The sequence below is a fragment of the Idiotropiscis lumnitzeri genome, chromosome 7 (genome assembly GCF_059441095.1).
Source record: "Idiotropiscis lumnitzeri isolate Australia: NSW breed Sydney's pygmy pipehorse chromosome 7, RoL_Ilum_1.0, whole genome shotgun sequence".
Classification (NCBI taxonomy): domain Eukaryota; kingdom Metazoa; phylum Chordata; class Actinopteri; order Syngnathiformes; family Syngnathidae; genus Idiotropiscis; species Idiotropiscis lumnitzeri.
The window spans coordinates 4,949,562-4,977,259 of NC_142397.1; the positions used below are offsets into that span (position 1 = coordinate 4,949,562).

General features: G+C 43.7%; 1 protein-coding gene across 1 annotated transcript; it reads right to left on the bottom strand.

The window, feature by feature from the left end:
* Positions 1-2,409: 2,409 nt before the first annotated feature.
* Positions 2,410-27,356, bottom strand: arhgap32a (Rho GTPase activating protein 32a). Its single transcript, XM_088300983.1, has 23 exons — positions 26,659-27,356; positions 20,369-20,486; positions 18,842-18,938; positions 17,378-17,460; positions 17,127-17,211; positions 13,335-13,421; positions 13,124-13,261; positions 12,127-12,219; positions 11,875-11,997; positions 11,668-11,745; positions 11,075-11,156; positions 10,826-10,975; positions 10,302-10,404; positions 9,940-10,084; positions 9,703-9,785; positions 9,056-9,163; positions 8,795-8,940; positions 8,507-8,720; positions 8,235-8,383; positions 8,085-8,159; positions 6,912-7,250; positions 6,702-6,824; positions 2,410-6,160 (listed from the first exon to the last, which is right to left on the bottom strand). Exons 2-23 carry the CDS (start codon positions 20,455-20,457, stop codon positions 4,230-4,232), a joined length of 4,521 nt encoding a protein of 1,506 aa, XP_088157109.1. The 5' UTR covers positions 20,458-20,486; positions 26,659-27,356; the 3' UTR covers positions 2,410-4,229.
* Positions 27,357-27,698: the final 342 nt, after the last annotated feature.

The window sequence follows — 27,698 nt, forward strand, 5'->3', positions numbered from 1 at the left end:
TGAAAGTTTGCGCCGCTGAAGTGTCTATTTTTAAAGATCCAATTGCAACCTGTTGTTACATTACACGATGTGCACAATGACAAGGATGCAGCGTGCTTCATCGGAAGGCGAGAAAAAAAAAAAGGCACATTTTGATGGATTCCAAAATAAGCGTCTGATGGATTTAACACGGATTTTCTTCAAAGGAGCAGCTTACACTGTGTGCCAAATTATTCTCTTAAATAAACACTATTTGCATGGGTAGCTATTTTTTAAATCATTGATTTGAATCTCAAACCGGTTAGATAATTAGTTTAATTATTATTGCTTTTTTTTTTTGGAAAAGTCTGCAATGGAAAGAACAATATAGATGTGTAAACGAACATGACGAACAAAGCACTAAATCTTTTTGGACAATAATTGCACAAAGAAGCATTTGGCGTTGCAGTTCTGGCTGCTTCCCTGGTGATCCGACGTCACCTTCCAACTCGCACCTGCCGCGTCTCAACATCTGGACAATAGCAGATGTTCCGCAATCATTTCTCACACGGGTCAAAGTTACCTATGCCCGCGCTTGAACTCTCCTCACATCGCTTCAAAGAGTTTTTGAATGTTTTTACGGTCACGTTGGGACGCGTTTTATGGGAATAAGCTGAAAACTTATGCAGCTTACTTTACAGGGGAACTTCACCTATAATGTCTTGCAATCACATTTTTTTATGCACAGTGATTCAATAACAAATTGCGGTGATTCTCAAAGTGTGGTAAAAATAACAATAGTGGTGCGCTGACTCCTAAAATACTCACTGCCTAAACAGTTCAGTTGTGTTCAATTTTTTTTAGTACGTTGCGTTTGCATTTCATCTGCAAAAAGGTTTAGAAACTTCTAGTTAAGTACAATATTATTTAACTCTTACAAGCAGTGCATTTTTATCAAATCATTATTTGCATTATGTTTTTGTGTTTATTTTGCGATATTGGAAATTTTGTAAAGAGCCAAACAGGTCACGTGATTTCCGTTTTGGGGTTGGCTGCCTTTTTTTTTGTTTGTTTTGTTTTGGGGTTGGCTACCGTGCCCCAAAATGATAGAAAGCGTCGTCACACGCTAACTTCGTCACATACCAGTGTTACCAGCACTGTCAATCAAAAAAATGTTTAGAAGACAGTAAACCTCACTCCTCACTTGTCACTGTCTTTCAATATAAGCCAGCCGGTGTCGGTGCCGATACTGCATAGGTGATAGGGACGGTTTGCTAGATGTGAACGGGGTCCTTCGGGAGCCTTCGCGTCCGCGGATGACGTCACGCGTTATGACATATTTACATATTATATTTCTTTGACTCCATGTAAACATGTCAACACATGTGGCTTTTGTGTGCCGTGAGACTCTTACTTGAATAATAAAAATGAAACGACCAATACTTACGTCCAGCTTGTCGTCGCCATCTTGGTGTGACGTCACACGCGCGCTGGATTTTCTGCATCTTTCGTGGCCTTTTCATTGTGTTTTAACTAAAGTAATAATTGGAATCTTATTAATTGTACTCTTTAAAATGAGGTTCGTGTCCCTCACACGTTAAATTGTATTACTACTTAAACGTTTTATTCTAATTGAAACATTTACTGAAATAATTTGATTGTGTGAGGTACTATGTGTAAACCTAAAGATTTTTTTAAAGTCCTCTCATCTGTATTAGTGTAACACGTTCATCTTTTACCTTCCCCATTGGAAAGTTTGTAAAGTTTCCAAGAATGTAAAAACATGTTTTAACCCTTCTCAAGCCAATTCCCCCTATAGAAAAAGAAGACTTAATAAAGCAGAACATCTATAGATTGCGGTCAACAAGGTGAACTATTCTTTGCTGAATAAACCATGTGCCTTATCTGGCTGCGCTGTACCACGATCGCGCCTATAGAACGAGATTGCTTTTGAACATTTTGCTAGAGGCCGCTTGTGCGCGTGTGTGTGTGTGTGTGTGTGGTTTCTTCTAGTGTGCCATAAATAATTTGCCTTCAACCTCCATTGCCATGAAAATGGAAACGTGTTGCTTATGAGACAAGAAGGAGAACAGTGAGCATGCGCTTTGAATGTCAATATGCGCATGAATAATCAATGACTGCACATAACGCCCGTGACCATTGACATGACCACAAATATGCTACATTGGCCGCATACGGATGTCATTAGCATGCACACATTCTGCACGTCTCCCGAGAAACTATTTAAAAGCAGTGAGTCATCCATGATCCTCTATGCACAGAAAGGCGATCAAATCAAACCGCTGTGGGCGTTAAGGCCTGTCTGAAGTGTTAGACCGCCACCTAGCGACCGAGAGCACTACTAAGACATTGGGTGAAAGGTAAAAAAAAAAATGTTTGAAACACCGCTCAGTATGATTCAAACGCTAATAAAATTATGGTCGGTTATTTGTAATGCATGATAATATATTTATTCTCTCTTTTAAGACAAGCACTAGAAATTAAATGTATTGAACATGTCTTATTAGAATAAACTCCTCTACATAACTTAAAAGAGTAAAACAATAAATAATCATTTATGTCACAGGTCCACCATTTGTGTGACTAAACAGCAATAGACAAAAATAGACTTCTCACAGGGCGAGCTGCATCAATCGAAAGTAGAGAGCATACATATATATATATATATATATATACTAGTAGCGTAAAACATCAAAGAAATCAGCAATCACAATGAGGTTGATTCCTGTTTTTGAAAAAAAGTGCTCATTTTTCCATTTAGGGAAGATCCCGAACAAGCAAGCAAGCATTTGTGTTTCCACCCAGAAAAATATATCAAATGTTTCTATCAAGAGGTTTGAAGGAGACGTCACACCAATGCATTAAGACAATGTGTTTTCTTACAAAGTGCTTCCAGTCTGAGCTGAGTCGACTGCAATGAGACATGTACAGTACATTTGCCATGTTTTTAGTTAGCTGCGTGTCTTTATACAAGACATACAGCACAACACTTAAAAAAAAAATAATATCTATACAGATTCTTAAGCATACATTTTGAGATGCAAATCATTAAAGTTTACCTTGTCTTCCCTCGTTGTATGCAAATAAAACACGAGAGCCATTTTGTCTTCGGAATTGTAAGACTCCAAAGCAGAGATGGGGAACCTTTGACCTATCATGGACCATCCATTTTTAAAAAGCCCTCACTTATTCATTTGTCAAAATAATAATAATAATAATAATACATAATGGTGTTGTAAAAGGAAAACTGAGTATTGAGTATTCTACTGATCATCCCATCAATTAACGTGCAAAAAAAATTGCATTATTAGTCACAATAACATGCAGGTATTGTTTATTTTTTTACACTTGGGGTAGCCATTCTCACGTTCTAATGTAGCTTATGTGACTTTGAGTGTGAATGGCTTTCAAAACTGGGACTTAGCCTGGTGAGTGACGTGGGCGACAGCGAACGGCAGTGTAGAATTAGCCGGCTGCAAACTGGCTAGAACCCACGAGCCAGTTGTGACTCTGCGCAAGTTGTGTGTTTTCTTCTCATCGTCAGCAGTGTGTATCCGTGACCACTTGTGGGGCACTACAACACTTTCTAACCAACGATGGTCCATTGTTAGATGAGCTAGGAAATGAAACATGATCCTTGCAAAGCTTCGAGGCAGGAACTTCGCTTAAACGTTTCTTTTCATCAAGTTACTCAATTAATCACTGCAGCCCCAGTTGTGTCTCTCATATCATACACACATTCTAAATAAATCACCAAAATATGATTCATATTTGATACGTCTAATTAAGGCTGAAGTAGTTTAAAATGACAAGAAATATAAATTCGATTTTTGTGAAATATGTTTTTCTTTTTATGTTTCAAATGACTATTTCAGATATGTACTGCTTGAAACAAATATATATATTCCGACTGTTTTAAAAATCTATTTTTGTAAAATTGGAAAATGCATATATTTGTCATTAGTGACAAATAAGAGTGGCTATTTAACAATGTGATGTTTGTTTTATCTCTTTGTATTTAAGATTGCATGACAGGTCAAATATGGGCCATTGGTTCCATCGTTCTGCTTAAAATAAAAGAAGCATTTGTGAAGGTGACACTAGCAGCATGCGTCCCCCCATAGTGGCAGCTTTGGGCAGCTCCAGCAGGTTCAATAAAAGGCTTAAAAAAACAGTCGGATGGTCTGGCAGAGGATAAAGTGCTCTTCTCCTTTGGCCCCACTGTGCATTGACATAAAAAGCAGTGGGCGTCACTCACGGACGCCGGTGTGTGTCCTGACTGCCGACTGATAAAAAGCTTCCTGAGCCAGAGCCTTGGACAGCAGCCTGTGCCCATGGGGAGCTGCGGCGACGGCAACGGAGGAGGATGTGGTGGTGACGTCCGGGGCCGGCGAGTACCCTGGCCCGGCTTTCGTGGCTTTTGTGGGTTTAGGCCTGGGAACGGCGTAAAAGCCCCCCGCCATGTGGTCGTACTGCGGAGGGCGCACTTTTGTGCTCTGAGTCCTTCTGTTGGGCTGAGAGGAAAAGGATCCGGTATGTTCCCCGTCCACAGGCGATTTGGCGAGACGGTGATGATGTTGGTGGCGATTCTCCCGGGTGCTCTGCGAGCGCTCGGGCCGCCGGAGGATGCCGCCGCGAGCTTTCTTGAAAGGGTCCATTTGGCTTCTGTCGCCCAGCTCGCGAAAGCCCCTCTCGGGCAGCGAGGGGATCTTACGAAGTGGCGCCTGCTGATGCTGCTCGTTCAGGAGGACTTGACGCAGCTGGTGAGACGTGGGCGACGTGGCTTTGACGGCGCTTTGGCTTTCCCTTCCGCCGTCCGATAGCATCCCGTTTCCTGGATCCGACTTACTCCTTATGTGCATGATCTCTCTTCCTGTCGAGCCAGCCGGCGATATTGGACTTTCGCAGGGAGACACTTTTTTATTCTCATGCATTTGGTAAACTAGCAAGTCCTCGCTTTCCATGAACAGCTCCCGATCCAGAGGGCGACTGTGCCGTGGGGAGTAATAGAACTCAGGCGGAGCTCTTTCCTTGGTGGAACGCGTCCTGTAAGGCTGACCGTAGCGGATACTGTTGCGTTGGAAAGGATCTAAAGGATATCGGGAGCAGTCGCTCGGGTTCGAGTCCGGGTAAGGGTTACACAGCACTTGTTGCACATGAACATCCTCAAAGTGGGGCTGAAGCAGCCTCTGATAAGCCGCCTCCTGCTCAGGGTAAAAGTCAGGGGGCAGGACGTCGGTGGCGGCCACCTCGTAGCGACTAATCTGTGGGGCGTGGAAGGAGCGCGCCCTCCTGATGGCGGGGTGGAGAGCGAAGCCGTCTTCACACCTCTGCCAGAGGCCTTGCTGTCGCTGGCCGGCGCTCATGAGATGCTCGTCTCTGTAGTAGCGTCGGTATTGAGGTGACATGGGAGGTCCTAAGCCAGAGGCAGGATAGCGGGTCTCTGAGGACTGCCTGTGCACGTGTCTTTGCCCCGAGAGGTGTCGGGGCAGAGCGTCGGGTCGAGGGCAGCGGGCGAGTCGTCCGGAGTAAATCGGACGCGGGGGCTGATGCCGCGGGTTGCGGTAGACGTCGTCGAGCGGGCCGAGCGCTTTGTAGGCGTAGTGGCGGAATGACGGAGAATGAAAAGAGCGCGGGAGGACCTCGTCGATGGAGGCGGGCACGGAGGTCTCGGCGAGAACGGCGCGGAAGTTAAAGATGTTGATGGAGTCGGCGTTGGCGTACACCGGTGAAGCTAAGGGGCTGTGCGGCGAACAGACGGGCTCGGTGGGAGTTGAGACGCCCACGCTTTGATAGGTGGGCTCCTCCGGTGTGACGTCGCCATGTCGGGAGTCCAGGCTGCCTGAGCCGAGCGGGCTGACGTTGGGTGTGAAGTTACTCTCCGGTGCGTCCGCCGCCTGCGAGTAGAGGTGTGCGGGCAGGACGTGCAGCGGCATTTGCCACTGCGGGGGGGCGGCGTACATCTGCGGGCACGCTTTGAGATCGAGGGCCGACGGGCGAGTGGGCCTGTCCTCAGCTTCCTGTCTTTGGAGAGGGCGGGCCGGGTGGTTTCTTCTTCTCTGTGAGCCGCCACTGGCCTTTTGCGCCGACTCGGCCAGCGCCAGAGCCAGCTTTCGTGCGGCGCTCGTCGGGGAAGGGTGAGGAGGGAGAATAGACACTGAACTCATAAGTCTATCTGCTCCTGGGGGGGCAGAAGACAAACAACGCTACAGTATGACAGGACAAACAAAGCTATGGTAAGACATGATGGGACAGGACACAAAAGCTTTCATAAGAATCTACATGGAAATGCTAACTACATGCAGAAAGTATTGGCAGAACTTAACTTTTTTTAACATTTTATCTTACAGCCTCATTCCAACATGGAATCCTCAAAATTCTACAAACATCCCATAATGACAACATGACGACAGTTTTGTGACTGACAGACTGCGCTTAGCTCATGGCTCAGTGGAGAAGAAATGGAAGGAATTTGGTGGACCAAACATTTTGGAAGCAAACTTTGTTGCTAAAAAAGGATTTGTTCGTTTTTATTTTTGAGTACATTTCCAAGAAAAGAAAAAAAAAAACATTGTATCGATGGGGTTTGGTGCATGGAATTTTGAGGAAAAACAATTTGGAATGAGGCTGTGCCAACAAAATGTAGGAAAAGTGAAGCAATGCCAAGACTTTGTGGATGCACTGTACAAGAAGTGATGGCTTTAAAGGAGAGTCATACTGACCTGGATCCGGCAAGGTATGCGCGGAGTCCGTCAACACTTGGCTCGCTGAGCTGCGTGGGCTGCAATGTCGGTAAGGTGCTCGGGGCTCTTTCCCATCTGCCGTCAGAGCTTCACGCGTCTCTGCTGTGAGGGGAGAAGACGTGAGAGGTGGAAGTGAGGCAGATGCTAAATCTTGAACATCTTTTGGTGGGGGGGGAGTGGCCTTATCACCCTTTCTTAGCTGTGCAGGGCTGTTGATGTTGTTCAGGGAGGTGGCGGCGTCTGACTCGCCCCTTCTTAATTTGTGCCCCTCCCTGTTGCGCTGCGCCCGAGGAGTCGCAGAGGCCAGGCTGCACTGGAAGGACATGGGGTCAAAGTCCAAGGAGGACATTCCGGCAACGGGCGGATAGAGGTCAATGTCGTCCTCCGGCAGTGGAGGTGAAAGTTCTTCAGCGCCGTTCTGACTGAACGGAGGTTTGCTTCTGGTTCGGAACGAGTTGTCTCTACTGGATGCGGGCACAGCTTCGCTGGTGGAGCGGGGGCGGAGTTGCTGGTACTTTGGAGGCTCTCCTGGAGAAGGAAAACAAGATCAGATGGAACCTTTGTGACGATCAAGACCATTTCCACGGAAATATGGTGATATCGAAAATGATGTCAAGACAACACATTGTTCATTATTTTACACATCCTTGTTGTACAGTATCATTTTAATTGGCAATTGTAATTGGTGTCAAGGAAGTAGGCTGACGTTACACATCAAATGTTCAAAGATGTTGACAGGTCAGGGAGTGCTCGGTTTAGCCCTGTTTGTTAGTGAAATTTACAAAGAGTTTTTTTTCCGAATGGCTACTAAAAAGCTCAAGCCAAAAAACGGCTTTAGTCTACTGATTGCTTGACAAATTTTGTTGTCAGCAAGATGACATCCACGCGCAATTCTGGAAGCCATTTACTTTCAATAGTAATGCTGTAAAAAAAAAAAAGAATTGATATCAAAGTGTTTGGGATCACAACTTCTGCAAATATACAGTTTCAACTAATCATAAGTGTGAACATGTTAAGGGTCACATCAATTACTTTCATTTTGACAACGTCATTTTAAGTAAACAATTTCACATTATGAGTGCTGATTTGCAGATACAAAAGTGGAAATTAAGCAAACACTGTCGTTAAAAATTATTCACCCCCTACTTTAAATGATGCATACTTGTAATAGTAATTTGTAGTTCAAGTTGAAAAGTGTGTCAGCCGGGGAATTAAAACATCTATAGGTTTCTTCCGAGAACACAACCTTCAACACACATAAGACATTTGGAATGCATAACCAAGGCAGCTTCAGCTTCAGATTGATGACAAAAGCAATTTATGCATTATATCCAGTAGTAGACTTTATTAATTTGTAATTACCTTCCAAATTGTGCAGTGAGGTGAGAGATTCTTCACTTTTTGCGGAGCGCAAAGTGCCGCTGTCACCTCTCCCACCTATTTCAGCAAAAAAAATGTGAGTAGTATGCGGCAATGGAAAAACAGGTCACGATGCCGAGTCACTGAGCCCACCTGGCAGTGCGATGCTCTTTATCTCGTTGGGCTCGCTGGGGTGTCGCTTCAGCTTACGCTTGGACACAGAGTGAGACTTTCCCAGGTGGAAGAAGGAGAGCCAGTTTCCCACAGGAGATTTCTTGGCTCTGCTTGGAACCCGCTTGACACTACATAAAAATAAATAAATAAATAAAGTGGGGCTCATCCCAATGCTAATATTATTTCCATGAAGCTATGTTAACTCATCATAAATAACCAAAAAAAAAGAGTGAGACGATCCCTGAACGCACCTCTCCAGCGGGAGCTCAATGACCGTATGGAACTTGCCCGTCAGAGCCCCGGGTCCCTCCCCGACCTCGATATAGTCACTGTGGCTCAGGCAGGGGGTGGTGGCTGGGGGGCTCAGCTGAGCCTGAGTGCGTGCTTGAGCCTCCTCCAGCGACAGCAACTTGGTGGACGGGGAGCACACCAGCAGAGACTTCGGTCTGGATAAGGTGTTGTTACCTAGGAGACCAGTTCTTGGAGTCAGCGCCACCTTGTGGACAGAACACACCAATGCGTTTGGTTTTCCGACTCACCGACGCTTTCCCGAATGATAGCGTTGAGCTTGGTGCTAAAGAGCGCCTCGGTGTTGTTTAGGATGAACTCCACCACCACGGACTGGATGCGCACCTCCATGAAGGCCGCCGTGCCGCTGAAGCAGGCCGACTCAATCTGTTTGGACCTGAAACGTGCATTCAGAGTGTCACAAGCTATTCAAGACACTGACAGCACTTGAATGACCCGACCCAGTTGAGGACTGTGACGACTGGCAATGAACACTTTAATCTGTGACTCACCGCAGCAGGTTCGGTGCCCACACGATGGCCAAGTTTTTAGTGTGCATGTTGGTGCTGGAGCTAAAGGTGGCCAGACGGGACAAGTGTCTCATGAGGTACTCTAGCGTCCTGCACACAAGAACAAATTGACATTGAATGTCAACATTAGTGAAGTGGAAAAACATATCGGGTTTGCTTCTTGTCATGAGCATGCAGAGTTGATACGCACAAGGCGCTGGTCACTTCCTGTGGGAAAACCTGCACAATATACGGAGAGACAGTACTAGAGATGTATTAAACACTCGAAATTGTGTAATATGCATGTGACACATGCCAAAAATTTAATTGTCATAAAGTATTATTATAGTTGCCATTCAAGTAGGAAAAACATAAAAGATTAAAAAAAAAATTAAAAAGGGGCAAAGTGTGTCAACTACTGTATAAAAAGCATTATAAGTAGTATTTTACTAAATGTCATTTGATGTATTGTATAAATTTAGGTGAGTGTTTATTCCATGACGGCATATGGAAAGCACTTTGTTACAGCTTCAGCTGTTGTGAAATGCGCTATATAAATAAAATTATATTTAATAAAAATATTTTGTAATTTAGTAACGTGAAGTTCCAGTTGTAGCCAGCAGTGTGCGCCACTGAGCTGTGAAGCAGACCTGTAATGAGGAGGAGGGAGCTGCTGGACGACGTTGTGGATTTTAACCAGCCTCTCCTCATCTGTGGCGGCAGAAACAGCCTCCTGTGAGGCGAGAAGGACAGGCTTAGAATGTCATTCATGCTCTCGCTTCTATTTGTTTAGCATGCACAACACTCCCATTGTATTTTGCAGAAGTCGCGCAGAAAAGGAGCAGCACTATTTTTTTTTAGTATCATTTGCAAACGCTCGCACTCACTGAGAATCGGTCGTACAACTGGTAGGTGAGCAGAGGGTTGGGAAGCTCTCTGAAGTAGAGCTTGCAGAGGGAGCCTACCGAATGGATATCCTGTCGAAAGACATCTCGGCTCAGGTCGGGAATCTGCTCCGAGTCAAACTCGTGCCTGAATGTGGACACATGATAACCATGAGATAAGGAACCGAAAAGCGTGGGAGTCAGCCGACTGGCCATCTACGCATTTGAATTTGAATTGCACAATTATTGCTTCTGGGTTATTTTAAGATCATGTACATAGCATGGAAAGTAGAATTTATTAATCAAAATGTAAACATTTTCAAGAAGCTCAAGCACTGGCTAAAAATGGATTCTTTAGCACCAACCTGAGTTTCTGAATGTTGGAGGAGATTCCGGACAGTCGGTAGATTCCGTCCACCACGCCGTGCTTCTCGATGAACTCGGCACAGCTCTTTACAACCTGAGGGACTGAATGAAGGCAGAGACCAAATAGGAGCTATTTAATCCCATCTTGAACGCGATTAGTTTTACAACAGACGATCTGCACACCTTCGACAAGTTTATGTAATGACACAGCATGTGTCATCAAGAGCGTTAATGTTTCATTGCACTCCAAAACTGGTAAATGGATGAACGTGGCTGGTGATATTAAGCGTTTTTTTTTTGTTTTTTTTTATTCCCCTCACTATGAATAAATCCTTTGAGAGGATTAAAAACAAACACCGAATTGATCTGACTAACACGTGCCGGCTAATGCTGCTACTCTCGTTTGGCGATATACATTTCATTGTTGGAGTTTATAATGGCAAGCATTTTGTGATTTATTTCTTTATTTGTTGGGTAGTTTTCTATTTCTAATTCTACCGTGGAGTAATAAACCTCATTTCACCTTCGTGTTCCGAGCTGTGGAGGTGTTCGCCCAGGTCGCAACCAAACACTCGCTCCCTGAGGATGCCGCGCTGGCGGAGCTTCTGCGGCGGTGGCCGCGACTTCATGAAAGATCTCAGGAAGGTAACCAGCTTGCCGTGCTTCTTACATACTGACGATCACAACACAGAAACTAAAATCTGGCTCTCATCCCGGGAGAAAGTTGTGCATAAATTATGCAGTAAAGAAAAAGGGGGGGGGGGCAGGGTACCTGGTTTGGGAACCGAGCTTTGAACACTGGGAGGGATCTTGTCGTTTATCAGCTCGACACAGTCGCTTGGGAAGAAACCAACCTGAGAAGTGATAACACACGTTAATATACTTTCAAGGAGAGTGTACCGTAGATGAAAAGGCCATCATGGTGGGCAAGGGGGTGTATCAAGTGAAATAGGTCAGTGAGCGCGAGGCTAAGGAGTTGCTTCAGGGGAGAAAAGGTTGAAATGTGGCCAGCAGTCAGCAAGGATCTTGGAAATAACTTCACTTAAAAATATTGTGGGGATTGAAGTAATAACCTGTTTGACAAACACGATTGTAGAGGAACACAACTGGATGAACATATTTTTTTTATTTCTTTCACATACAGAAACATGCAAGACCTTTCCAATTGTTAACCCGAATTAAGAAAAAGTGTTTGTTTTCCAGAAGGGGTTCAATGGGAGTGTCTGGTCCCATTTCTTTTTTTTTTTAATATAGACATATATTTTATATATATTTTATATATATATATATATATATATATATATATACTGATTATCAAAAATATATTGTAAGGGAAATAAAAATAATCCCAAAAGGCCTTTTTACCTGAAATCCATGTTTGCCTCTCCACCAGCCTGTGTCCTCTTTGGGTGGCATGTCAATGACGGAAACGATGTCTCCTACCTGACGGAACGAACGGAAGACACCTACATTACACATTTAATTCAACATACATTAGCCCCTTAAGATGCACTTTTAACTTTGTTTTTTGTAGATCACAAATCTTCTGACATATCTGAGAGGTGTTGTTACCTCAAAGGTCAACTCATCGGTGGCCTGAGCTGTGTAGCGTTTAGTGACGTGGGCGGCGGCGATAGCAGGAACGTTGATGGACGCCTCCTCAGACACCAGCAGATGGTTCCCCTTGTTGTCAATCTACAACATTCGATCGCAGTCTTTATTCACTTTGGACAATATTGGATGACGATTTGATTCGAAACATGTCGCCACATTGATATTAGGAGCATTATGTACTTGATTCACAAAGAGAAAATGCTTTCGTACCTCCATCCATGTTAGGACTGGACCACAGTTGATCTTGTTGTCAGCGATGACGGAGAAGCGGGACAAGTAGGTGGCCAACATCTTGTTTACGGACTGAAAAGAATAGAAAAGATATATTCCACACATTCAACTGAATTTCTGCAATATCAAGAGACCATATTAAAACATTTTCGAATAGTTGTAACCCTTCCATAGGCTTCCATTCTAAAGCACACTTCAAACTTGTAAAGAACATTCAATACATTGAAAAGACACAAAAAAAATACTTGCAAGCATAAAAAAATAAACAAATGAGCGTGATGTGTGTGTACATCCAAATGCCAAAATGCGATGTCATCGAGTCTGCGCGTGAATGCTTGGGCGAGAGCTGTGGCCGACAGCAGGCATCTGTGTGATCGTGCATCACAGGCATTATGTATTCAGGATACAAAAAAAACTGCAACTGTATTCCAATACTGTTGCAGAAAAAAAACGTAATCAAATTACAGGTACATTTAAAAAAAGGTCGTGGTGCTACTTTCCTTCACGAGATGAAGTTATCTATCGACCTGTCTGTTTGCTGTCTCGGTCTGTCTGCCTGTCTCAGCTGCATGGTGCACAAATGGTCTTCTTTGCATTTCTTGTGCTTTGGATTTAAATTGGGGGGTGCGAAGGCTTCCTCGAAAAAAAACTTTAAAAATAAACATTATAATGATTTTTTGTATCAATTTCTTTCATCATGTCTGATATTGCAGCAATACAAAAGTAATTAAGTTACATTAATATTACGACACGTTGATGACATTATTAAGTGCCTTTTTTAACAGGTATATATGTATCCATTTAATAGTCAGATGCACCCCATGTTCGGAAGACACGGGTCTACTACTCATATCGTATCGGACGATATCGGAATCGGACATTACTCTAGACCACAATATCAGTATCGGATCGGAAGTGGAAAATGTTGTTTCGGGACACCCCTTGTGACTGATGAGAAAAAGTAGATGTGCCATACCTCGGCCGTGTCCTTCACTGGGTCGTATTTGGGCAGCTCGGTGAGTTGCGAGTAGCGGCGGTCATAGATGCACAAGTGCAGATGTTTGTCCAGCACACGGAAGTCTTCGTAGGATCTCTTCACCAACCAGTTTCGAGCCTGGAAGAAGACCAAAGTGTTTAAAGACGCTGACGTTTTGATGTGAGGGGCTGCAGTTACAAGGCAAGAGTACCTGGCAGGTGATCTGGACCAGAAAGAGAAGTTCTTTGGAGTCCTGGGCCCCCTTTGGTCCTTCACTCTGCCCTGCTGCAAAGGCGAGCTAGGAAAGAAGAAGATGAAAGCAGGAGTTCAGAACAAATCAAGAAAAACTCAGCTCAGACAAAGAAATAATCAGATAAAGTCCTTTACATGTCATCAGATCAGATTCATCCTCAATTCATCAATCGTACTGTCAGAAATTCATAATTAATTCCATAAGCTGCAGAGATATAAGCGCTTTAACCATTTTTTCCGATCCTCTTTAGCAATGCTCTGAGTAGACTAAAAAAAAAAAAAACAGTTTGGGAATACATTATCAGATGTGGAAGCAACGAGTCGAGGGAGCGTCTGGTTATTTATAACAGTTTGAAGCACATTGAGACGGGCGGTTACACAACACACGGCGACCCAGTTTACTGCTACGAGGTGGTGAAAAGGACCAGACTCAATGAGAGACGCCGTGTCGGTGAAAAAAAGAAAAGAACAACCATTTAGTAAGTAGCAACAGCCGGAGCTCTGAAGGCAGATGATGAGAGGTGGGATTAAACCAGCTCATCAACGGGTAAAAATTCACACTAAGATTAAAGTGAAAGAAGAGCAGAAAGGTAAGATTTGCATTGCAAACAGCACCGCCCTCGGGCTAAGACAATCTTAATTTGTCAACAAATTAATTCATATTTTTTTACTTAATACTGCCGAGAAAAACCACAAACAAATCACACACGTCTTTGAAATCTTGTAATTTGGTTGTGCCGTTCAGTGGCGTTTAAACGGGGCGGATGGAGGAGGAGCATCCAAGAAAAACTCTTTGTGACCATTAACATTGTTTCTGGCGAACATCCATTCACTTGTTTGCAACTCTGAACAAAATTTGACCAAAAATAAAAAATGTAAAACAATTGTTATGTGCGCATACAGGCGCAAAACTTTGTAAATCTTAACTGAACTGTACAAAGGCAAATTGGATTCCCACCAGATCGTAGTAGTCTTTTGATATTCATGAATTCGCTTCATTTTTTTTTAAATTAAAAAAAAGTATGAAACATTTGACATGAATCGGAAATAAAATAGTCTTGGTTTAAACTTATACGAAAAGAGCATTTGTGTAAATCAGTGTAATGTTATGCATAGTAATCCCGCTAAACAATAAACAGGCAATTAAAAAACAACACAAAAAAAAACAACCTTTTAAGCACAGTTAATTCAACTCTGTCAAGACTGAAGAAACTTAAAATGGATCAGTGCCAAAACTGTACACCTTGTTATTATATTTAAAGAAGGAATAACAAACAAATTTAGCTGGACTCTTTGTTGGCTCAGCATCAGATCCATGCATTATTCACAAACGAAATTTTAAACCAGTTCCTTTGCTTTTTGTGTCTAATCCTGCAAAAAAATAAAAAATAAAAAACAAGTGATCACGCAAAAACAAAGTTCCCGGCAAGGGTTACAATCAATAAAGTTTTCAATAAAGAGAAGCGTGTCAGCACAAAGGCCAGCAGACGTGCATGTTACCTGCCTCTAATGCTGGACGAAGCAGAACCTCACAAAAGCTCCACGGAAAAAAAAAAGAAAAAATGTTTGATTCATAAAACGATGCTCCCCACTGGCCGCATATTCTCCCATTCAAAACACCAATATGAGACGAGGATGCTTCGCACTGTGTCTCACCCCCTTTCAGACTCCCCTCCTCCCTGTCCTGTGCGCTCCCCCCTCCTCCATCCCGCTCATCCCTGCCTCCCTCCTTCTAAACAGCGCTTCTTTCTCTGGCCACAAAAGGCGGCTTGGCAGTCAACGAACGCGGGTCCTCGTCTCGGGCAGAGCTGCAAAGACCTGGAAGCGGCTGCCGTGAAAGCATCACTGGCAGTGCGTCAGGGCTGTGATTGGATATGATTAAGGGGAGGAGGCTTGTTCTCAGGCAGCGGACGTCCTCGCTGCCCTTGTGCGCTTCCTGATCCTTCAACCCCCTCCCCCATGCCGTAGTGTGACGTCACGGCGTTGATCGCTGCGTTGTGTTTGGACTCCACACGGCACTACTGACACGGAAAAATCTCTCCTGCCTTTCTTCCCCCGTGGGCAGTATTTGTTAAGTGTCCATTAGTGGCATTCAACGCAAATCTGCTTGAGGACAAAATACAACTGCTGCCCTCTGCAGGCAAAGAACCTGAACTACAGACGCACACGCTTGACTCAACAGCCACATCCACTTGACTGCATCTGAACCAAACAACCGCGGCCCACCCTTACAGCCAAACACACACACACACACAAGCCCACACACACACGCGCAAACACAGGTGACTGCAATTATCCCAGGGGGCAAGGGAGTGTGCAAACTCGCCTTGACTGACATCTCCCTAAGTCTCAGATTAGCTTTGTCGTACCCTTTAAGGAGGGACAAATTGCACATCTGATGTCCTTAATATCCACAGTCGGGTGGTCTCGCTTCGGCTGGATTCACACACAGTCCAGACGGGCACAGTGTTTGCGCAATTGTCCTTCAAATGCCACCTACCTAAATTGGGACACTGCCTAAAGAGCAAACCCGGTTACTATGTTGAGGCAAGAGATGAATGCTAATATCAGAGTAAACGCAAAACAATGTAACATTAGCATGCAAATGGGATGACATACCATGGTGGAATTTTAATACGTGTCACAGAGCCTTGAGCTCCAGCTAAAAGAGTTCTGGAAAGCTATTAGGTCAGGAGGTTTTGGCTAATTTATCTGAAGCTAACTTAGTGACATGTCATGTAAAATGGGTGTTAAAATGAAACCTGAAGCTTCCAAGAAAATAGTTGGTTTCAGTTTTTGGGTAACGTGTCTCACAAGTCATTCACCACAATAAAAATGGCAAAGAGAAGAGTTTGTAATCACAACAATGTCACCATTTAAGATAGCAGTTAGCCTAGCCTCTTCGAATCCAGTGGACAGAAAAGAAAACGGATGGAAGACAATTGAAGATGGTGAGAAAGTGTTTGAAGCACTTTTATCTTAGCATAGCGGAGCTGTGCTTTTAGCATAGTTACCACCGAAATTTTCTTTAAATTTCACAGAAGCCACATTTGAGATGTCAACTTTTAAACTCATATGATGATTCCATGCTTATGCATGGTTTATTGTCAAACTAATAGGCGAGATCACGGGTTTAAAGCGCTCGCGGGAGTTGGATTAAGAGATTACAACTGAGAGGGCTAACAAACTGGTAGGAGTGATACAAATAAAAAAAAAAGTGATAGATGTTATATATCGTCTCTGTCATGAGAAAACTACGTGTGCCCATTTTTTTTTTATTATTCCATTTTTTTATGTTAATGGGTGTCCAAACCACAGAGTTAACGTAAAAATGTAAAAAAAATTACAAAAATGGACGTACGTGTTTTTCACAGGACAGCCGCGATTTGATATTGCTGAACCTAACTGGTCTAAAATGTAGTCAAAAATAAGAAACTGGATCACTTACACCTCTAAACCGTTTAGGGGTGAACATTTTCCGACTGTTGGCGAAGGTAGAAAAATGCAATTTCACATCAGGGTCCGTTCAAGGTCGCAAATGTTCATCAAAATTTCGTCAGAAGTCCGGTGGACATACGCCTGTACTTTTTTTGTTGCAAGGAATTTTGAGCAAGATAAAAAAATTCCTTGCGACAAGAAAAATCACTAAAATGTGAATGTCTGGTGAACATTTTGCGAATGAACCCTGACCAACTCTTTGATGCCTTTGACAATTTTAAATTCGAAAATGTTTTTTTCCAAAGGGGTTTACCTCAACGTTCCCAAAGTCAGCAGTCTCGTAGTGAAAGTGTGCGCACTCTGCCAGTCGGGGGAAGTGACCTCTGGGAAAAGTCAGTCTACAAACACAGAGCACAACAGCACGACCTCACTATTCTGATGCCGTGATGGACGGAAAAGCAACAAGGACGAGAATGTGAAAAAGCACGACGGGGGGGCCGAGCTCATCACGCTGGCCTGGATAAGAGGCCTGATTTGCAGCCAGTAATAGCAGGGAGCACCTACTTCTTCATGTTCTTGACCTTCATGCTCGCCGTACTGACGCAGGAGCGCAGGAGGGGCTCTGCGGTGATGTCATCACTCCGTGCCTGCCAAACAAATACGACAAACATGGACGCCAGCTACGCTTGACACTTGAAGTTGACCAGCGATAAATCATGCAACAAACATCCTAATTTTTGCCATTATGGGATGAGAATGCACCTTTGTTGCAAAGCAAGAATAAAGATTTTATGAGATTATGTTTTGGTGTGCAGCATGCAATATATACCTAATCTTAGGTGATTGAACATAAATAAATAAAATATTGAGTCCAAATGGCAGTGTTCCTCCCTCAGAATTAAAATAAAGGATAATAATCTTATAAATCTCTCTTTTTATATGACTTCCTGTGCAGTACACCATCGTAGCAAGTATTACACAATTGCGAACGGACAAGACACAATATTTCCCGGACCAAAAGGCGCACCTGTATATAAGCTGCAGCAAAAAATAATAAAACTAGTAATAAAATAAATAAAAATAATAATAATCATAATAAATAAATAAATAAATAAATAACAATATACAAGCCGCACCAGACACAGACAATTTAGTTTGTAGGAAAAATTTGTACTGTGATTGTACATAAACAGATTCTTAAAACGAAGCCTTTTAACACGGCAACAACTTTGCTCATTAAAACATAACAGACCCAAGAGAAAAAAAAAATTGAGATTTATTTAGCGTATTTTCTGAACTATAGAGCGCCCCTAATGGTGAAAGAAAAATCGACAGAAAAGTGGCACCGTTGAATTAGCTGCATGGTTCAAAATCTAGGGAAAAAGTCACGTCTTATAGTCCGGAAAATACGGTACATTTAATTTTGCAATAAAATTAATTTGTTGCCAACTACTGCCTTGTTCTTGTCGGAGCACACGACACAGACTGCAGAAACGGCCACACAGTGATCAGGCATACAAACACTAACAGCCCTTTGGTGATCAGGTTCATCTTGTTTGAGCTTTGCATCCGACCAAGTGGATTTATTGCGGATTTGACATTTAATAAGTCTGCAGTATGTTGGCGTTTGTTTGAATATTAAAATCAGACGTAAATTTATTGAGCTCGTCTCATCAACTCATACTCAACCAACTGGATGATCATGTCCACAAAGAGATGCAGACGCAAGTTCTGAGTGCACTTAGTGTTTTGTTTTTTTTTTTTTTGCTTCCAGCGTTATATTTGCATGCAAGACGCTTGACGTAAAAAGCACTTAGATAACAAACTGTATAGGGCAATGACATCACCTTTCAACAACAAAGCGCGCTTTTTGGAAAAGAGCACACTTTCAGGAGGCGTTATGTCATTGCAGATGTACACCTGTTCACACAACTGACTGATGACTCTCACGCAACATCCATGTGACCTGTTCGTCTTCATTATCGCCATGTTGTGACGCGCCGGGCCATTGTGCGTGTGCGTGCATACCTGTATCTCTTGTGGTTGTCTCTCGTCTGTTGGACTGCTGCTGGTAGCTTGAGGTAAGACATGGTCTTTGTTTGGCTGACTGAATGGTGCCACGTCTCTGCAGGAAAACAAAACGGAGATGAAGGTTTTCGAGAGAAAAGCCGTCTCTTTATCAGTCTCTTCATCAGCGTACCATTTGTTACTGACCCAAATAAGGAACTATTTGGAGTTGTGTGTTCTCATTTAGACAATAAAAGCTGTGTTATTGCTCTCACGGTAAATAAATTGGGCTTAAAGCAGTAAGACATTATGGCACAAGCTCTGACAACCGGAGTCTGTTAATCATTGGTCACAGCATCCTCAAGTCGTAAAATACAATACAACTTTATTTATATAGCGCATTTCACAAGAGCTGGAGCTGTAACAAAGCGCTTTCCATATGGTGTAATATAAATTTGCGGGTAATCATGAGCCTGAACAGATTCCATCAAAATATGCCCACGGAGTAGATATGGCATCGAAAAAGCTGATTTTCACGATGGAGTTTAAAGTGAAAGATGTTAAAAAGAATCACCCATACATCCATTTTTTTTTTATATACCGTATATGCTTATTAGGATCACGCGTGAGCTGAAACCTATCTCAGCTGACTTTGGGCAAGAGCTGGGATACACCCTAGACTGGTTGCCTGCAAATTTGAGCTAAAAAGAAAAAAAAGAATAATACATATAATAAAGACCTAATAGACACTCGGTGCTCTCTGCAGAGCATTATTTAAAAGTTCAAGGCCAATACAGAAGGCAATTGAGATTTTTTGCTTGACCTATTTTTACTGAGACGCCGGGGATAAAGGAAGACTCAAATTGTACAGAGATGTGAACGCGAGTACAAATGTACCCAACCACTTGCCCAATGTCGGCTGGCATAAGTTCTAGCTCACCTGCGACCTGATTCCCTCCTAATCATTTTTTTACAATGACCATTAGCCTCTCCCATCTGACACAAATGCAATTCTTGTTCAATTCAGCAGAGGGGGCAAGTGAGTCAACAACGTGTGTCACCCTCAAATCATGACACTGCACTGCATGGCCCACTCGTCCGACATGTGACTGATAAGACTAACATTCTCGCCAGTGAGACATGACAAAGCAGAGAGGAAGTGCAGCCTCTCTGTGGCTTTTGTACGTGCTGAGCTCACCTATTCAGGCGACCATAAAGGCGGCCAACCACGAGTCGAGCGCCTCACAAAAGCCTCACTCCAAATGTGACTCAGTGACTTCGGGTGGGGGTGGGGGGAGAGGGGAGGTAGACTTTTATGAGCAACAAAAAGACGAGAGGGACAGGCCACGGCGTTGTCACACTTATTCAGGGTGATGAGCTCAGTGACATGAGAACAATTACTCATTGCAACGTGAAGTCGCGCTGCTTGTTGGCCACGGCAATAAAAGACTGCGAATGGTTATGCATGCAGAAACGCAAACATTTATTTGTCGTGATGCTGATTGTATAAGACTTGTTTAGAGTGCAGAGAATAATAGATGATCTCACCCCTCATGGATGTGACTACTTCCCAGGTTGCCGCGGGGCCGTGAGGCAGCATCCTCGATCACCGCGGCAACCACGCTGCTTGCCTCCATGATGCCGTCGTCCTGCAAGCGCACGCTGCCTGAAACGTAAGAGGAGACGAGAGAGAGGGAGTGCGTTAAGGTAGGTGGGCGCGGGAAGAAGGGAGGCTCTCAAGTGTCGGCGAGACACGAAGCCACTCGCGAGCTCGCCTCCTCTCGAGGCGAGGAGGCGCCGACTGTTAATATGTGATGATGTCATGCTACGATGCTGCCAGCTGACATGGTGATGATGCACGCTGGGCTGCTCAGTGAGGGGGAGGGGTCTACTTGCTGAAGGGGATGGGGTATGTTGGCTAGCAAACCAGCTGTTGTAGTAGTAGAGGCAAATGAAAATAATGACGGTGAATTAAATTCCCATCAAAGGTAAAGGAAACCATGGACATTAGTTTAGCTTTGCCGTAAGCGCAAAGTTGTATCTACCAATTCATCTATGGCTGTCACAAACATGCCTTTTTAGGTACAGTTCACAGTTTTTGTTTTTAAAGCCTTTATTCATGGCATCTAATCACAGTGACGCGCGGTGAAGACATTGTAGCTACTGAACGCGACTTGATCCACGACATTATCCTCACCCAATCACCAAGATGGTCATTTTGGATACATTTTAAAACGCTAAACAGTTTTAAGAAATAAAAACAATAAATGAATACAATTCTTTACAGGCGGTACAGTGGATGACTGGTTAGCACGTCTGCCTCACAGTTGTAGGGTTCAATTCCAGCACCAGCCTTCCTGTGTGGAGTTTGCATGTTCTCCCCGTGCCTGCATGGGTTTTCTCCGGGTGCTCCGGTTTCCTCCCACATTCCAAAAACATGCATGTCAGGTTAATTGAAAACCATAAATTGCCCCTAGGTATGAGTGTGAGCACGGATGGTAGTTCGTCTTTGTGTGCCCTGTGATTGGCTGGGAACCAGTTCAGGGTGTACCCCAAAGATAGCTGGGATAGGCTTCAGCACTCCCCGCGACCCTCGTGAGGAGAAGCGGTGCAGACCAAACGCAACTGAAGAGCTTTGAAAGAACAAAGTCGGACGTAGACGAAGGATGTTTATATTTGTGAATAAAGACGGAGGGGCGATGACGGAAGGGTGCCCAGGTTGTGGACGGAGGACGGACCATCCAAATTGGGCAAAGTGCCCATTTATGCTTTTTAGCATTAACTTCAACAACTTCAAAAATTCTACCAATCAAATGTGTCCTAAAGCATACATCATGAACCAGATATTTCATGAAACAATGAGATGTAACCTTTTGAATGAGCGTATTCCGAAACTACACAAGTATACAAACAGAATATACAATAAAGTATACAGACCAACTAAAATTAAGCATTTTTTTCCTTCCAAATTGCAGCCTTCAATTTGAAAATTGCCTTCTACCCCACTGAGGTGTCAATTTGAATTAGATTCATTGTTCACCATTAAGAACTACTGCGGCCTTTAGTATATGAGATCAAAAGCCTTTCTGGAGCGATCAGCTGACTGATATACTCTCTCCGTGATTACTACTCCTCTCTTTATGTACTGTAAACAAACAGAAGGAATGCATTGACACAGTGAAACAAGACTCCCTAATGGTCCTCTATAGAATCTTCCCATAACTAGCTTTGGCTAAGAATGTTTGGCAACAAACAAAGAGTCGTGGAATGGGGGCACAAAAAGCACTTAAGGCTAAATTACATTTAAACGCTGAAGCAGTTTGAGGTGGTCACTAATGAACATTGAAACATCACGAGTGAACTCATCACTGGAGCACGTTCCCACCAGGAACGCCGCTGGCTGGCCTCGAGCCTCACTGGCTGACTGTTGACGGACTTCCAAAAAGCCCGATGACTCAGCAGAATGCAAGCAGGCGGACGGGCAGGACCCGACCGCGATTCATTTTGTACTATCTCCTCTGTAACAAGTACTGTAAATACCTTTGACGTGTAGTTTGAGTTAAAGGAGCAGGCCTCACCTTGGTCTTATCTTTATTTACAATATCTTGTCTACGCAGCAGGAATTACGGCGCATTCCTCATGGGAATTCCATGTCGGAAAAATGCAGCAGACAAGTCCATTACTTGGCCTTGTAAACTGCGGCATCGCATGCGGAGGACATGCTGTATTCTGCAATGTGAAGGCTTAGCTGTGCGTGTTGAGAATGCTCAAATTGAAACGAGTCCTCAAGGCAAAAATGAGGTGAACTGCTTCACCGGGCAAAACATTTCACACAGCTGTTTGGTCAAATTATAGAATTGTATTAAAATAATAACACTCCGTTTCAAATGATGTGTTAATTCCAAAATATTTTTAACATAGGGCTGCTGTCATGGAGCTACCGAAGGTTCCTCAATTCCCATGCCAGGTTTTTGAGATATAAAAAAATGAAGCCGCAATAAATCATTTTAAACCTTTTTCCACCATCAAAGTGAATGAAAATAGAGGAAGTGAAATCCTTGGGATGCAGCTGAATAGCTGAAGGCCTCACTTCCAGCTGAAGAAAAACAGCCACCACCATGATACAATGTAGCGTTTATGTTTTTTGGTGATGAGCCGTGTTGTGTTTCGCGCTAAACGTACCTTCTGGAATTAGGCCCAAAAAGTTCAACCTTGCTTTCATCAAACCAGAACAAATTTCCCCCAAAACATTTAGCAAAATGTTTTATGTTCCCATGAAACAAAATTTTAACTTGTAAGCCAGCATCACAAAAACGGGTGTGTGTAGAGTTTTTCATCCACATAAGACTGAAACAGCTCTCGGAATGTTGCAGTGCACTTTCTCAATAGAGCAAATCATCTGAAAAAGGTAAAACACGAAACAGGGATGGGCGAGTACCGATACGAGGTATCGGGTTGTCGTGGAAGCTGCCGAAACTAGCCACCAATATTTAAGGCAAAAAGAATCTGAAATCGATTAAGTACTATTTAGCACGCTACTGTGACCGTTGGACACATCAAATCATCATCTGTGTCAGAAAGAGGTTTTTGTTTTTTGTGATTGTGTTCAATAAAATGTAACACATCAAAAGTACTTGGCAATGAAGTACTCAGAGAGTGAATACCCGTAACGGTATCAGTCTGAAAAAAAAAAGTGGTATCGAACGTCCCTACTAAAAAATACACAAGAGGAAAATAGAGAGTAATAAAATAGCGAAGTGCAACTAAGCAGTAAACTAACCAGAAGCGACATTAAACTGCTGTGAGCATTTACAAGGCACATAAATAAATGTTCATAGACGCTATTGTTTGTTTGTGGAAATTAACAACCTAACTGATGAGCCCATTTGAATACCTCTTCTATAATAAAATAATACATAGAATATAAAAAGTCCAAAATTTGGATACAGCAGTTCAATTAGATTTCATTAAATTCTCACATGGTACCCAATGAAATGGCTGAGACGAGACGTCGATCTTCAGGCAGATAAAACGCTTCACGTTGACAAAGTTAGACATGAAAACATCACCGTCGAACGAACTACATGCTCTTTGACACACGCAATTAAACAAGACAGCCTACCTGAAAAAAAATCACTCAAAAGGCTTTTTTTTCGTTCTTTTTTTTTTTTTAAAGCTACACTAAAAAGGAGACATGTATCTGATGGCCTACATGGCAAAAAAAAAAATAGGACAAGCCTACTCCATGGGGGCTGTTTATGGAACGTGCTTCAGCTGCTCCTGTCTTGACAGGACGAATATCTGCTTACATATTTTCTCAGGGTAAACATCAGGAGATGAACCTGATTAGTCGCTGACGCGTTTCTCTGAATTCCACCACTAGAACGGAGTCAAATGATCATCGATACTGTGTAGTGATGTAACCAGTGTTGGAGTCTACAACAGTTTTAGCAAAAGTTGCCGTTGTGGTCTATTTTTAGAGAGGAAGGGTTGGGGGGGGGGCTGCTTAAATTGTCATCCGGGGTGAGAGACGGGCGTGTTGATTAAATATTTGTGGCTTTATTGTCCACAATTTAATCAGAGCGTACTTAATCGCCATGCTCTCTGGCCCGGGTGCGACAGCGAGGAGATTGAGCCGCCGTGTGAGATGACATTGAGTTAATCTGTCAGATTTGGAAAAGATTATGTGAGCGTAAACCCTCCAGCCCCGCGCCCCCACCGTTTCAACTCTCCCCAACAAGTGCACTTTAAAAAATTTCGGAAAAGGAGGAGGGGCGGCGATGACGCCGCCCTGGGCAGATTGAGAGAGTCATAAGGTTCCTAGGAGGCTTATTTCCCTCCTCTCACCACCTCATCCTCAGTCTGGAATTGTCGGTGTGCACGGGAGGGGTTGCTATGGCAACGGGCGGCCTCTTCTCCACCACCGGCCCGCGTTGACTGCATTCCGCGGCGCAACAATGCACTCTCACTGAATTACTGTGTGCTTCTAATTCGACGTCGATCACCTGCAAGCCACCGTGTGCTCGATAGTTAGCACATTTAGCACCTTGTGAATTTGCATTTGATGACATTTCCTTGATTGAGATGGGGGGGGGGGGATCACAATTCATCAATTGGCGTGGGAGCATCTTTCTCTGAATGTTCTGTACGCCTGTTTCATCACTTTTGACATCAAGTTGGCCTTTGTCAGACAACAAACTGGTTGAGACTGAATTAAATCAAATCAACTAAAACTATCTGCGGACAGAGTAACATGTATACTATTCATGGACCATTGCAAAAAAATAAATAGATGAATTACAAAAAGTGACGCTCCACCGTATATCAAGCGATTGAGCTCAACAGAAGAACTGCGACGCACCAGTATATGGTACTGCATGATTCATTACTGAACCACAAAAACAAGTCACGATTGTCAAGAAGAAAAAAAATTGCCGCAAAGACAGGAAACGTCTTTCAATTTGCTCATCTCCTGCCGTGGCCGCACTTTAATCATCTGTGGATGTCCAGCTACCAAGGTGACGTGACGCAAGTCTTACATCTACTTAGGTCCTAGAGTACAACACACACCGACATTGCAACACTTGTGTCGCTTTAAAGGCCTCTACACACCAATCTGACGTCGGCCGCTGTGGCCAAATGTCACGTTGACCTACAAGTCAGCCTCGTTGGACCGGAAAATGACCAAAGAACACATGCATGCGTGAGATGTAGTACCCGTGAATGCCATTGGGGGCGATAGTCAATACGTAACAGTCATGTCCAATAACGGCGGTCTTCCGTGAATAAGATTGATTATTTCGTCTTTGCGCTCTCCTGTGCTACCAGCCGCTATGTCCATAGAGGAGATGTGAAAATTAGCAAATTTGATTCAGTTCTTGGGAAATAACTTCAAATTTCACCGTTTGTGTGCTTTCGTTACTTCCCGTTCTTGACCAGTGCACTGATTTGCTAGCTAACAGCCAATGGCAGTGATCATTTGTCCCGATAGCCAATGTTGAATTGGCCAAACACTCTCTCTAGACGGCCCAACAACGGCTCAGACGTTACGACGTTGCATGCTACACCAAACAGACGTGTACAGACTTTCCGACGGCCAATGTCAGATTGGTGTGCAGAGGTCCAGTCCATAGCGCAAAAAAGTGCGCGAAAAAGTCAATGACATCATTGACTAATCGACTTTGACTCGACTTCCATCAGATTATGGTCAACTACAAAAAAATCTTTATTTCTTTATCTTCAATCAATCCGAAGTACAAATACTACTAGAGATGCAACTATGATTATTTTAACAATCAATTGATATGTCCAGGATTCTTAGATTAATAAATGAACCGAAACACTCGTATTCGCCATACTTCACAAGTTCTAACCCGCCTTCACAGTGTCAGTTTGCGCACGACCAAATAGTCAAATTTCCGTGTTTTGTCACTTTATATGAAACAGTGTAATATTGCTTCCGACCCAAGCTGCCTTGTTCTTAACTGAGGTTGCATTTGTACCAGAAAGCACTGCTGTGCCGATAAGAATAATCAGGCATAATATCGGAGAAACACCTTCAGCAACCCAAACTCCAGGGGGAAATGTGTTGCATTGTATTGCTTTAGGTGGTCGTTAGCAGCTAACTGGGGCAGCTTCTCTCCAGGCGGACTTTGACCTGGAGCAGGACCAACGCAACAGCTGTGTGTCCTCTCCACCACCAGCACCAGCAATCACCTTGCCACACTTGCGACTGCTTCTGCATTACAACAGTGTGTGCGCATTGACTGTGCAGTATAATGAATGAGTTACGTGATGTCATGCTAAAAGGATGAGGGCGTCTTGCTGCGTCCTCCTACCTGCTGCGACCGGGTGTCCTCGGCTGGTCTAAGCCGCCGAAGGGAGCAGCTCCTCGGTATCCACCAGCATGTTGTCGGCATGGCACTGCATCGACATCCAGCTCGCACACGACTATCCTGGCCGCTGAGGTAGACGTCCAAAATGTGAATGAATAAAATAACAAAAAAACGCAGAGGAGCTCGTGGCTGCCTAGTGAAGCGCTTCTGTTCGGTGTGCCTCTAACTGCTCTCTGGCACGGGAGCGTGCACAGCACCGCCTCCGTGCTCGCGCCTCGGAGGGATGGCGTTTGCGCGGGAGGTGTTTCCCCACGCCGAGTCACTGCCAAGGAGCCAGGATATGAAGGGAAGTGGAAGAAGAAGGCGTGGGATAGTGCGTAGGGGGCCGTGTTTCGTAAGGGTCCACACAGCCGAAAAGGACCCCCCCCTTCACTCGACTTGAGCGCGCACGCTTACATAAGCGAGTGCGTGTAGGTGGGAGGTAGCGCTCATGTTAATAGAACACCGGCTGTGATATTATTATTCATTGCAGTTTTCGATGTCATGCTTGAACAACGTGACACATTTTGACATTAATTTCCCCCTCAAGCCAGGCCAATTAATTTTACTGCAGCGAATCTATAAATCACAATTAGAAATGAAGAATTAACTTGCTTCCGCCAGGTGTTAGCTTGTACTTCCGGGACCACGTGACACGTATTCTCCAGGACACCTGTTGCCGGGCAGAGTTAGGAAGGGATCCGCCACAAAAGTGCCCCATTGACCAATGAAAAATAATGGCACATGACAGTCACGCCCATTGTTTAAAGAAGACGAAAGTCGAGACAAATATTTAAATAAAAAGTCTGTTTTATAGACTCTTCTGACTTTATTGTTGAAACAAGGGTTTTTTTAACTACCAAAAATGCATTGAAGAATTATGAGACCTCGACATAAATGTTTAAATTTAATTTTAATGGGAATACTATTGTGTTAATACAGTACTGCATAAATAATGAAAGCATCAACGCACACTCCAATTTTGACACACAAGTTTTACTTTA

Coding starts and splice junctions, on each gene's coding strand:
- arhgap32a (XM_088300983.1), bottom strand. CDS start 20,457: ATGGAGGCAAGCAGCGTGGTTGCCGCGGTGATCGAGGATGCTGCCTCA. Junction 8,384..8,506: donor ATTGAGCTCCCGCTGGAGAG/GTGCGTTCAGGG, acceptor ATTTTTATGTAG/TGTCAAGCGGGTTCCAAGCA. Junction 8,160..8,234: donor AAAGAGCATCGCACTGCCAG/GTGGGCTCAGTG, acceptor TTGCTGAAATAG/GTGGGAGAGGTGACAGCGGC.